The sequence below is a fragment of the Vollenhovia emeryi genome, unplaced genomic scaffold (genome assembly GCF_000949405.1).
Source record: "Vollenhovia emeryi isolate VEMERY1.0 unplaced genomic scaffold, V.emery_V1.0 DF939146.1, whole genome shotgun sequence".
NCBI lineage: Eukaryota > Metazoa > Arthropoda > Insecta > Hymenoptera > Formicidae > Vollenhovia > Vollenhovia emeryi.
In genome coordinates, this window is record NW_011967220.1 from 1072395 (window position 1) to 1086077 (window position 13683).

Genomic DNA, 13683 nt, shown 5'->3' on the forward strand with positions numbered 1-13683 from the left:
GCGAATTTGGGCGCAAATCATCAATTTGAGCCCGAAAGTGCCGCAGGCCCGCCACACGCGCGTCCTCTTTTTATATATACATATATATGTATATATATATATATAATCTACACCATGCGAATGCCGTAGTCCTCTATTTCGCGGTTCCGAGTAGTCCGTGGAGGTCTTTCGCCTCCTCTGAGGGATCGACGTCCCGGTCACCGACATCGGGTGCAGTAACCAAGGAGTAGGTTATCCGCGGACCTTCACCGCACGACAAGAGGTCGAAGACCCTACGGTACCTTCGTCGAGTGATCGATTTGTTTTAACCCTTTTGAGTTTCCTGATAGTAAATGTCGCTACCGCGGTATTTATGAGCTTCCAACACAACAACGACGCATCGATGGGACATAACTTAATAGATAGTATAAAAAAGTTTGTCTTAAAATCTATCGAATCCAGACTTGAGATTATACAGCATATACGGCATATACGCAATTAGAAAAGATTAATATATTATTTACTGCATAGAGAAACAACGACGCGCGTACATACAAATGAAATTAGTGTTGTATAATTGCCGATGTAAATTATTCCATCGCGATAGGAATGGTAGGAAAGTTTTTATTTAACAAGACTTTATTGCAAATTGGTCGAATTTCGCAAAACTGCGTATGCGAAAGTAGAAAGCAAGCAAAAGGGCGTCTCGCGTCCCTAGATGGGGTCTCTGTCCTTAACAGCGTAGGTCGAGGACCTTCAACGACTCGTGCAGCCTTCTATCGTTTGCCTCCTCCTTCCCCTTTCTCTGTTACCTCTCCCCCTTTCTCGCTTATACTTTTTGCAACTGCCTGCCCGATCGACTGTTACCGGACTAGACGCCGACGCGAGCGATCGAGGACGAATCCCAGCATCGTTTTCTCAATCACAATTTGATAATCGCGAAAGTACCGACTCGTTGCGTCAATTTCAACCGGTTTTCCTACGAATCGTAATCTAGATTAGACGCCGGAAATACGTGGACACGAATGCATCGGACATTCGTATAAAACCTGACCGACACCGAAATCTTTCCGCCGTTTGAATCAATAAACCGAAGGTGGACCATAAAACAACCGGTGTAGAGGTGACGAAAGAAATTCAATATACATGTATAAGCATAGCGATGCATGTTGCCGATTATGCGTTACCAAAACCGTCGTCGTATTATATCGCCACAAAAAGTCTTAGCAATTCAAATGGTGATGCAAATTGCGACGTGCAGTCGGGCTCTATATGTATTAATGGGTCAGTGGCATCGCGCGAACCTTGCTCGAACGTTGCACTTTTGTAGCTTGCCTTATCTCCCCCGCTCGTCCTGCCTCCCTGCTCACGGCATTTCGTCCTTTCTCTCCATCTTTTTCTGTGCATTTTTCTCCCTCTTTCTCTCGTGCATCGCATACTTGGGCCAGAAGCTTAATATTAGCAGTGTTGACTACATTGTTTACACACATCGCTTGACGTCTTTTGTAACATCAGTTTTACACTGAAAGTATCGTCGGACCAAAGACCATGTAGCCTCTGTTGAAAGGAATAGATAATTACGTAAGTAGCTATCACACTTTCACACAGCTACCGTGGCATGCTCGTAAATTACGCTGCTCGTAAATCAGCTCTAAGAAGGGTCCAATGATTCGAGACGTAAATAGCATTATTGGTTTACGGCTGTCTAATTCGCTACGGATGATACTGACCTCGATTTACTACGAAATGTTGTCTCTAATTCACAGGGCTACCGTACAAAACTCGGCCTTGTTGCCTTCGATAATATCGCACCGAGCAGGTATTATGTGAGCCGAAGAAAAATCGGATTTCTACACGGAGACAATTTTCTTTCAAAAGTTACCCTGGAAATCGTGTAATCGTGGGACAACACGGTATTTCCGAAGAATTTTATGAGTTTTATGAAATTTTATCGTACATTTTACTAGTAAAATTTTACTAAAATTTCAGCTAACTCTCGGTAAAGTTCTTCAAAATGTCATGTGTTGTCCCACGATTGCACGATTGTCAGGACAAATTTCAAGAGAAAATTCTCTCCGTGTACAGAACATTGGAATCTCTACTTTTATATAATTAATTTACATCTGGTTTTATAACATAAATTTAATAGAAATTGTACAGCGACATTTTTTGTTTCCAATGATTGAAACTGAATTACGACAGGTTGATCCAGTTTGAGTAAGATCGACAAAAAATCCCCTCGAGCGTTGAACATATCGAATTTCACACGATCAATGAAGGTGGGAATGGAGATATGAGCTCAGGACGTCTCGATGACGGTTAGCCTGTATTGTACCCTAAAATAGACCTATACCCCTTTCGTATTTCCTCTTTTCCGGAAAAGAAAAAAGAACTGAAAGATCTGTGAAGGTTTCGTTGGTTTTATCCGAGGAGGATGGGCACTTCGATGCAAGATCCAGCTGCCGAAGATTCAGGTAAACCCGTTTTGTACCCTTTCAAACGTTGTATTTCGTAAATTCGGAACCCTTTTCACGTGAATCATCGCGATCGTGCACAAATGCATTTTGTGCTTCGTACTGCTCGTTGAATTGCAGGGTTGCGTACAATGAATAAAAGGTCTACTCCAGATTTACACGTTTAATAAGTAAGTAGAATAGAATTTCGTTTAATAACGCTCAATCCCTTTCATCGCATTGTCGGAAACTTTGGCATTTCTTCAATCATCAACGGATAAAAAAGGTTTATTTACTATAGAGTTTCGTTACGAAAAATGTTTTCCCTTCAGATTTGACATGATAAATGGGTCATCTACACAAAACCGGAAATTTTGTGTTAAAGAAAGAACTAACGGTTCTTACAGATTAAAGGCCAGTTTCACAAACGTCGGTCAACTTCTAATCGAAGGTTAATCGATTAACAGTTAGCCGACAATTGTGAAATTGGCCCTAACTGAGATAAAGTACATCGTTTCGGAAGGTATGTTCATAAATCAAATATCCTTAAATTTAATGGTTTTGCGCTACATAAAATTCTCAACTATATAAGAATAGGTTCGAACCTTTTTCATAGCTGAATAGCGGTTGTAATGGGTTTCTTTCTTTTGACTCATAATTTACAAAACTCAATGCGTTATGATTTATGGTAATTCAAATTTGAGATAAATAATCCAAAGACAAATTACTTAGCTCATGGACAAATTGAAAGGAAAAGGGCAAAGTACAAGATGAAACGAATCTATTTCCTACAAAAATTGTTGACCAAGCTCTTCACTTCTTTAATCTGCGTTAAAGGAAGTTAATGAATTTGGTCGCTTCCGTTTTCCTTTGCCGTCGTGTTCGCTATCCACGAATTATTAATCTGGTCCTAATCGCATTATCGCACGACGGAGATCAGCCCTCCGTCAAGAGGAGGCAATTTTTTGCGAGGGAAGATGCTCTAGCTGCCTAACCAAAGAAGGGAGAGTAACCGACAAGGGTTGATCCACCTCCTTCTTTCGGTCGACGGGGGTGGTTGTGCGAGCGTGGCCAAGGTCGGGACCGATAAACACAACCGTTTCCTTGGTAACTGTCCCCCGAGATCGTATAACCTTGAACATCTCGCGGGATCTCGAATCTTTCCTCGAGTCGCACTCAAACGAGGAAATCCTGAATTGAACGCGCGACACTGTCGTGATCGAGTCTCATTAAGAATTCAGGACTTTAAATATAACAAATGTGTAATATTGAAAGACAATAAAAATGTAATTGCACCAGAAATACCTTGAAAATATTTTACGACTGATTCGTGGCTATAACATCCGCCTCGCAGGCGCTACGTCTTTCTCTTTTACTTCCTTCTCCCTTTTTATATCTCATATTGATAAAATATGTCTCACAATTTAAATTGAATATAAGGGTAGAAAGAAATTAACGTCTTCAGGCGTTAAGTATCTTTCTTTATCACATATCCGTGTTTTCACAAACTATTTTACACACAAAAAAATTAAATAGAGCACCTAAATATATCTTTAATTGTATACATCTATATGTAATTGTATTTTAATTGGTTTTATTTTATTCATGCCAGTTAATAAGTTGTTTCAATAATATCGCCATGCACATCTTAACGTTAGACATTACTTGATAGCGTGACTTCTCGATCACCCTATATACAGATAAAGCGAAATGAGAACGTAAGAAGAACCGGGTTCGTTTACCCGCGTAGTTATCGCAACAGGACTCTTTCGGACATAATCGCGTTCTTGTCTCGTGCAATTCTTTTTGCACACCTCGACATGTAATGTTCAGCTTGACAGCAAGCACATAAGCGATCGTGGCCATTATAATGCATCAAGTAATTTTAACTCAATTTACGACTTTCGAGCTTATATCTTGTGTTGCGCGATAGAAGACCAAATGAAAGATGCAGTTACGAAAGCATGATCAAAATACAAATATTGATAACGTTATTCTTTTGTAATATAAAGTATCTTTGTAAAGTATCTCTAATATTCCAAATCGAGTTTTTCTTACAAAATTAATTTTTTTTTAAAAGAGCGAAAGAAAAAAGGAGTATTCATTTGTTTGACTGAGGCTATATCACTCAGGAAGCAAAGTTTTTGTTTATCAGACACAATTCAGCTCTTGTGGAACATTTTGCTGAAACCTGAGAACTTTATTCAAATAGGCGGAAAGTTCGGATACAAGAGCCGAAAACAAAGATCTTCGGGCTCGAAAGCGAAGCCCTCCAGTCAGAAGATCGTAGCCGTATTCCCTTCGAAAGGGTTTGGCGATGATCGTGGTGTAAGGAAGGAAGGAAGAGAGTGCGAGAGACAGAGGGAGAACGAGAGAGAATGATCGAACAAGCACAAGAGGGAAGAAGGAGATAAGGGCGAAAGAGGGAGAAAGAGGACACAGACGGGGAAGTGGACGGAGAGAGGAGGAAATAGTCGTCGAGAGACAGGGAGAAGAGAGAGAAGTCGGGTCCGTGACCGAGCAGGATCAATGCACGACGCGGACCTTGAGAGTCCCTCCACCCTTCGCCCACCCCCCCTGTCTAACTCTCACCCAGCGACGATCCCGCCGCCCTCCTCGCGTGTCGTTCGCAGCCCTTGCACAGGCGGCGCGACGACGACGAGGGCGAGAGGAGGACGAGACGGGCCTGGAGGATGGGCGTAGAGAGGGAGAGATAGGCCTGAGAGGAGAGGCGCAGATTGCATCGTGCACAGCACCGCTCTGTCAGCCACACCGACAACGTATAACCGCACTAGCACACCGCCGTCGGCTGCTGATATGCAGGCCGATGCACCGCCATGGCCCCTTACTACGGCCAATGCTCTTTGAGATCTGCCGAGGCTCTAAAAATTGCATTATTAACCCTTAACTGGTATAGTACGAGCCTCTCGCATGATTTCATGTCCAATTAATTGCTGAAACCGCTGCCGCTTGAAACCGACTTCCTTCATATTTCAGGCCCTCCCCCATTGGGAAAATGTTTTATTCTCTCTTGCTTTCCTCTCTTTTTTTTCTTTTAATTAACTGAAGCGCTCTCTCTCTCTCTCTCTCGTATAATTCGTATGTTAAAGAATAACTGAAATTGCACAAGACAGATGTTTATGCCAAGGTATTATTCTGCCACTTCCGGTACTACAGTCCTATTTTTGGAAATGTGTGTATTATGTGTTCGCGCATGAACTAGGAAGTTACATCAGGACAGCTGTGCATTCTGTCAGGTCAACCCTTTTCAAAATCGATGACTAATTCTCGGTATTCTGCAGTTCCATGCAATAGATATTTACGTAAATTCTCGCCAGGATGACGGAACATCCTTCACGCGTGAATCTAGCAGCTGGACTGAGATCCGATACAAGTATGCATAGGATTGAATCTCTATTGAGACATTTGCATCTGTTCGAACCCTTTTCCTGAATTTTGTGAATCAGGTAGGAGATTGACAAACTCTTACTTCAAACTGCCAAGCGTTTCGCAAATAACGTCTGATGCCTGACACAGTTCAGCTGTCCAAAAAGCGACGATGGAATTACTGTCCCACACGTATCAAATGTAATTGCCTAACTTCAAATTCAGCCGTATAAAGTTTACGAGTTAGTAATGTCTTGTTAATATGACGATTCATTATGAATTCATTATCTTAAATCGAGAACGATCTAGCGACTTTCAATACTAAAGTTTCGACTGCGATAGGGCGTTATTTACTGTATCTTTTCCTGTATAGCAGTTGAGATACGCCCTCGACAAAACGACGCTTGAATCGACGAGCATCGTATAGAGATTGATTACACCGGATATCGATAAGAGAATCTTGCGCGCACATGTGTTATGGATGACGAAAGGATGTACGCGTGGCAATAAATGAAACGACAAAAAGAGCATAGCAAATGAAAATTCGTTTCTCTTTTTACACGAAGAAACTATTTTTCTACGTTTGTTTTTTATCATCTCTCTACGGTGTTTGTTTGTTTCTTCCGGAGATGGATATAATGAGATGCAGTTACATTTCTTCGTGCGATTCCAAGGAATATCTTACGTGACTTTTATGTCTTAAGTTTGTCAGCTACGAGTCAAAATAGTAAAATCGTGAGTCAATTCATTTTTTAATAATGCGTACGATCCGTGCGGTCGACCTTTCACTTTTTCACGCTCCCTGCAAGCCTTTTCACAAGAATTTTGGTATCCCACAGGGATTTTTGGTATCCCAAAAAAAAATGCGAGTATTCAACGAAAGTTCTATAACCCTGTCGACACTTTCTGTTGGCGCGGCTCACAAACAGATTTATGCAACTCATGCACCGGCCCAGCCCCTCGTAGACGCGTTTACGGAACTCCGTCAGGATGCATCTGCCAGGGTCGGTAAGACGAGAACGCGACACGCGCAGCGTAACGCGAAACTTTTTACACGAGCGATTTTACGTAACAGATGTAACGTTGTGGCCACGTGACGATCTTTCACTTTCGTTTGAAAGCACCGGAAGAAGGCCGAAACTTATTACAAAACATTTAACAACGTAACTACGCGTTCCATTATGTGTTACACTATCTAACAAGGAAGTAAAATTTTCTTCCGTTAACGTTTCTTTTCAATTTTTAACGTGTCTTCTAATTGTTGCAAGAAAGATCGAAGATAGAAATCAAAGAAATCTGCGAATAAAACAACGCGCGATAAGTCTTGAAATCTGTGTACAAGCGAAATTATATCTGATATTTATGACTTTCGATGTCGATTGAGTGACTTATGATAACCATAATTGCCATCCATTATTATCAAATTGTGATTAAAAAATATCGAACGTTAAGCCCTAGAGTCAGGTTTCTTGTAGTTACCCAAGGTGAACGCTAGGGGGCTCCTAGTTACCTCGTGAGCGTACTTACAAGACGAGTTAACGCAAAACGCGGCAGCGCACGTCGGGTGCATTGCACCCCCGTCCGTCCGACGGGGGTTGGATCGATCGCGGGCGTTGGCGCCGAGGTCACCGGCTCGCCTTGCTCGGAGTAATGACCCTCACCCAGTGCAGAGCAATGGCATCGGCAAACGGCACCTTTCCTAGAAAATCCGCGGGGGTGGTTTGTCGTAGAAGGGCGCCTGATCGACGCTATGCGATCGCCGTCTCGAATGCGGCGACGCCGCAGCGAGGAAGGGGTAAAAACGCTATCGCGTGGTCCCATCGCCACTGCGAAACGCGCAGAGGTGGTACTTCCACCCCCGCTCCACACTCACCCCTCTCTCCTTTCTACGCCGTCGCTGATGTTGATAAACCCTCGCGCAGGATCGCTGGGGACCTTAAACTTGGGGGAGAGGTCGATCATCGAACCTCAACCTTCGCAGTGAGCGCGATCGCGACATGCTTCCGCTCGCCATCTCGCGAGAATATTCAGATAAAATCGTCTCACCTTCAAGAAGATTGGAGATTTCAATCAAAAGTATATGTAGATTCCTTGTGAATTTTCCATTTACTAAACTGTACAACTGAATATTTTCGAGAGGGGAAAAGAGGGAGACCGAGCTTTAAACCATTCATCGGATTCTTCAAGATAATTATAAAGACCTTTGTTCACTGCTATTTTCGTATCTTAGATCACGTTCTTTGAGAAAAATTTTACTCGATGGCTCCTTCGAAACCTTCTCGAGCCTTTCCGATTGGTCCCGATCCAACTCTCGAGTAAAATTATGCCGAAAAACAACACCTTGGAACGTAATCTTAGTCATACGACAAAGGATTCAAACTTAAATTAGACTGAGCAAAATTTCCCGCCTTTTGATTTCCTCTTTGCGGTAGGCAAGAAAACGTGGAAGCAATTATCGTGGGGCGGCAAATTACTAAAGTGACGTACGTACATTCACCCCTGGCTAATCCCACCGGAAGTTTGCCACCGCGCCAGAAAGTCTCGATTACCTGAGAGTTGCAGCTCACGCGAACTCTCCCCTCGACTGCAGTTCCACTTTTCGCGGAAACGCGCCCCCGCATAAAGACGCACGGAGGGAGGGATGAGGCGGTTGGCGCGACATCGCATGCAATAGCGATCGTGAGGATAGGGGAACACAAACTGACTGGGTCATTCCACCCTGTTTTACATTATCCAGCGAACGAGGGTCATTGCGAGACGGCGAACCTTTCGAATGGCCACTCTTGTTCTACCACTTTTGATCCACTTTAACGACGCGAGCACCAGTATGATAGCACGGTGGTAATAGCATCGGAAAGGAACAATTGAAGAGTAATTCGCGTGACACATTGGACCGGTACAAGAATAACATCTGTTCCTCTAGAAAAGTATATCGCATTGCCTATTTTCATTTTACCCCTGTTTGACCAAACGGGATTAAATAAACCCGAATCGTTTCGCGAACCTTTGAATGCGCTGCACGAATTTTGTTCTGTTTTTTTTTCTTACACGTCCAAATGTAACTCCAAAAGATAAACTTTGAATCCTTGAAATCTGAAATGATAAAATGTGCTCGAGTTTTTGAGATATAACTGGTTATAAATTTATTATCAATTAATCTTGCTTGATAGCGAGATTTACATTTCAGGATAAATTTATAATTTTTTTCTACTATTGTCTCTGAAACGTGTGTATATGTACAGACATGTGGTATTTACGCAAAACTTGTACACATGCATACACAAGTGTGTGTGGTTTTGCGTAAATACCGCAAATGTCAAATTATCACACGGATCAAAATGAATAAAACATCGCATGGTATTAACCTTTTATACGTTGTAACATTTTACTATATTCTTAGAGTAAATTTATATTATCAAATGTTACACAAATAGATACTTTCTTAATCAGAAATAAATTATAAACTAAAGAAACTGGAATAACTGTCTTGTCCTGTCTGGTTTCGTTATTATACGATGATAAGATACGATAAAAAATAAAATTTTTATATAGCACATATTCGTAATCAAACGAAAAACGTAATCACTTAAATCTGTTTAAACTCTCAAGTTGTTATCGTCAACAGGAAAAACTGACTCGAAAAGAGACCACCTGAAACCAATCGGCGAATTCACTAAAGCATTGTGGTGGAAAAGTTTCTTTGGTTTTCTTGAAAAAAAAATTCCCAAAATGTAAATTTGCTTCAACAAAAATCTCTGTACTTTTCAATGGCATTTCGACATTTAGCAAATACATATTTTACAAAATTCGATGACTACATCAAATTTAATTCGTAAACAATTCATACGAAACGAAGTTCGTGTAAAATAATTCGTATATCTACAATGCATCGTAGTAGATTATAATGTTTTTCTAAGTTCATTATGACACGTCCGGTTGGGACAAAGTTTATCAGCAACTTGTTTCCGAGGAAGTACCTACACACGCGTTTTCCTCCTACGAGGATAGAGACCTTAGGTCCCAACTGTATTTGCCCTTCTTATCATAGCGCATACCATCAGCGGGGCACTTGACGCGCACATGCTTGCGCGCGCGTGCTCGAATTACATATACACGTGACACACAGACAAGTTTTAGCTGAAGGGTGTCTGCGTCCATGGTACACGTTGCGGGATGCAGCGAGGTGCACACCCTTTCATATTAATGTCTACGAACTCGAGTAATTCTTTCTCAGTGTTTTACATACCAAGACGTCTTGGTTTTTATGTAACATTTTTCTATTCCTGAATTATCAGACAATAATTTTATTACAATTTATTAGACTTATCAGACGTAATTTTACTGAACCACTTCATCACAACTTCCTTTGCGAATCGCGCGGTCTCCAGTGTTATAACATATTTCTTTAAAAATATTAAATTGTTAAAGGGGATTCAATTAATTGCGATTTGCGACCAATTAGGACTTGCCTGACCGAAAACACGTATTATTACGAGACAAGAGATTAACGTTTCCTTAAATTTTACGAATAATAAATAAGAGAGAGAAAGCGAGAGAGTGCAAGGAGTAATTAAAAGACGTTAAACATCTTGAGCGAAGCAGATGTTTCGAAAAGAGAACTTTTTTATTTTATCCAGAGAGAGAGAGAGAGAGAGAGAGAGAGAGAGAGAGAGAGAGAGAGAGAGAGAGAAGAAAAATGTTTCCCAATGAGTGGAAAAATTCCCTTGCCCTCTGTCGAAATGTACGATGACACATCGGATCGTCACGTCACTGAGCCTTGGCCTCAAGTTAGGAGATAATACGGAGTCGTCACCGAGCGTGATAAGGCGCAGACTATTTTAAAACATAATGATTTGACCCACTCGGGATCAACAACGGCAACTGCATTCCCTCTACCTGAAGTTCCTCGCCTTAATCATTCAGGTCAGCAAAATTGTAATTTCTTTTACGAAATACTTAGAACCGGTTCTTTCAATCTCTTGGTAAGCCAATAGTTAAATTATACGTCTATCTTTGTCTAATTTAAAGGAAAAACAAAGATATACATACCGTTTAACTATTAGTTAATTTACTAAGGAGTTGGAACAACCAGTCCTTAATCATTTAAAGTTAAACAGTAAAAACCCGGTTTTTTATTTTGCTTACATAATTTATACACTATACATATTTATTTAGGAATACGGATTGCCTCACTTTTCGTGGATGAAATATGTATAGGTATAAATAAAGGGGATACGCTACATATTATAATTAAGAAGTTTGGACGATGTAAGACGACACCTTCCATCAAAACATCTCTCCGTTCGCACGTTTGTACTCAGCTAGTCACGAAATCATTTCTCGCTATCACGTTATCGTCGCGATAACGCGTGGCCCCGTCCAAGATCGCCCGATGTATTTTTATAATTGTACAACATCGCTACCGTTTATCTGTTATCCATCGACGGTAAGGCGTAACGAAGACTTGTATATTTGTGAAATGACAACAATCGATGACAGGCAAAACTATTCGTGCATTTATTCATGCGCGAATTGTGCCGTAATGTTACGTTAGCTCCTGATAAGCGCGGACGATAATTTTTTAACTCTACCAATTTTAGAGCCCAACGGTTTCACCAACGTCGCTTAACTTGAAGCTTAGCTTAATTCGTTCTTTACCTCTTTTCAACTGTTACTTGAGAAAGAGACAAACGTAAATTAAACTAAGACCAAAGTTAACCGATGTTTGGTGAAACCGGGCCTTACTGGACCACTTCGTCTCAACTTCCCTCGCGAAACCCGCGGTCTCCAGTGTTATAACGCGTTTCTTTAAAACGACACGACTCTTCCTCGTGTCGAAATATTTAATTTCTCGATCGTTCTAGCACGCAGCTTGGATAATTTCCACGCTGTCGGTTTCATTACGCTTCTTTATGTGTAGATAAGGATGTTGATATGCTTCACAATACGTGGCGGCAGCCTTTCGAAATGCTTTTCGATACTTCTCACGGTCAAGGCCGACCTCTGCGTCACCGTCGAATTTATATTTAGAAGAATGGTTTAAAGAGCCCGGCTCTTTTTCTTTCGCCAGCGTATTAACATAGATCGTAGACGTCGCCCGTCGGCGTCCTCGAACTTTGCCGAATTCTGGTCTACCCAGATGCGGGTGTCGATTTCCTTCGCGAACAAAGTCAGTTGGCCGACAGCGACGTGGAATATAAAAGAAATATGCTCGCGTCATAATCCTTTCACCACAGACAGCCTTGATCACTTGCCACCTCACTTACGAGGACACATCAACATGTTCCGGGATTAAATTACCATACAGGAAAATTATTATCTATTTGTTTCCTCACAGCTTAATTATTATTCGACCTACCAATACTTTTCGACCATCGATTCGATATAATCGACTCTTCGGCGTAATTATCGTTTTAATTTCCCCGTTTTCCTTCGCTTATTTTATATCCGACGTGCAACAAACGAACAACAGTGCTTAGCGAGACTTATCGTTAATGAACCTTACCAATGTAAATACAGTCGCATCATCTGGAATATAAAACAGTTCTGCGAAGTCTGACGAAAGAGAGAGAGAGGGATATATAGAACGGCGATCCGCCAAAGAATTTCTCGTCTACATCCGACCAGTCGACGCCTCGAAATTTATAGCCATCGTTGCATCGCAGTATGCAAATTTCGTCCGGATCTCCCAGAAGTTTATCCTTTTTTAAACCACTTTTTATGGGCCGATGATCTCGTTACTTTTGTACCGCAAAACAGTGCGTAAGTCCCGCTTGCGTAAGCCGTTACTCGTAAATCAGGTGTGAATGTACTCACGAAATGTGTATCAATAATGTCTCGACGATCGGTGAAAAAAATCATTATGCGCGTACACACTTGTAACAGTTTTATTACAAAGTCAATTATTTAAAGTCAATGAATTAAGAAACCGAAGGGAGTAAATGAGACCAGCGAATCAAGCTAGTCGTTATTGCTAAAGAAATGCCATCAATATAATGTCACACATTTCTGTGAGGTCATCTTTAGTGCGGCAGACAAAGAACAACCGTACATTCAAACCGTCGTTATTAGGTGCGTAAATACGAACGAATTTGAGACACGTGTCTAGCGCCTACGAATTTTTTTGTCAACGTATCAGAAATTATAAGGTGCGAAAAGATATTTCACACTTATTTCGCGACAGATTTAAAACGATGTGAATGTCTAACAAATTCGAAAAAAATTCTTAAAAAAATTCTAAAGATCTAAAATATCACGAATCGCGAGGAAACGCGATAAAAAAGCAATTCGGTGAATGAATGTACTTGCATTTAATGCAAAATTAGGTAAAAGAAACTCTCATAAAATTCTCCGAGATGCCGTGTCGTCCCGCGATTACATGATTTTCAGGATCCATTTTAAGAGAAAATTCTAAAAGTAGAAAAAAAAAGAAAAGAAAAGAAAACTGAACAGATTCCTCACCGAGATCGGGAATAGAACTGGTGGGTTCCTCGTGATGGCCCTTGCTCTCGTTGGAGGTCCTCGCTCTGGGAGGCGGCGGTGGCGGCGGCGGCCTCATGCTGGAGGTCGAACTGACTACGACTGTCGCGGGTGGCTGCGGAGGCGGGCCGCTGTTTCTTCCGTGATTACCGCGTATTTGAGACTGCGGTGACATCAGCACCGTTTCGCCCCGCGCGTGCCCCTGCGGTGGCCGGGGGCACCAGCCATGTAGCACCCTTATGGCGGTTCGCACTTCCGCCTGCAGTTCGGCGGCCCTGTCTCTAGCCGTGTGAGCCACCTTCGTTGCGGGAAACCCGCGCTGTCGCGGGTTACACGAGGATCACGCGAAAGACAAGCACAACTGTCGAGGACTTGCAGGTCGTAC

At 41.8% G+C, this 13683-nt stretch overlaps 1 protein-coding gene across 1 annotated transcript in view; it reads right to left on the bottom strand.

The window, feature by feature from the left end:
• Positions 1 to 13385, bottom strand: part of LOC105566191 (nuclear hormone receptor E75) — a 99767-nt gene extending 86382 nt beyond the window's left edge. The window contains exon 1 of the mRNA XM_012020000.1: positions 13281 to 13385. Within this exon, the coding sequence (XP_011875390.1) occupies positions 13281 to 13377 (97 nt within the window). The 5' untranslated portion in view covers positions 13378 to 13385. The remainder of the gene's footprint in view (positions 1 to 13280) is intronic.
• Between the last annotated feature and the right edge of the window lie 298 nt (positions 13386 to 13683).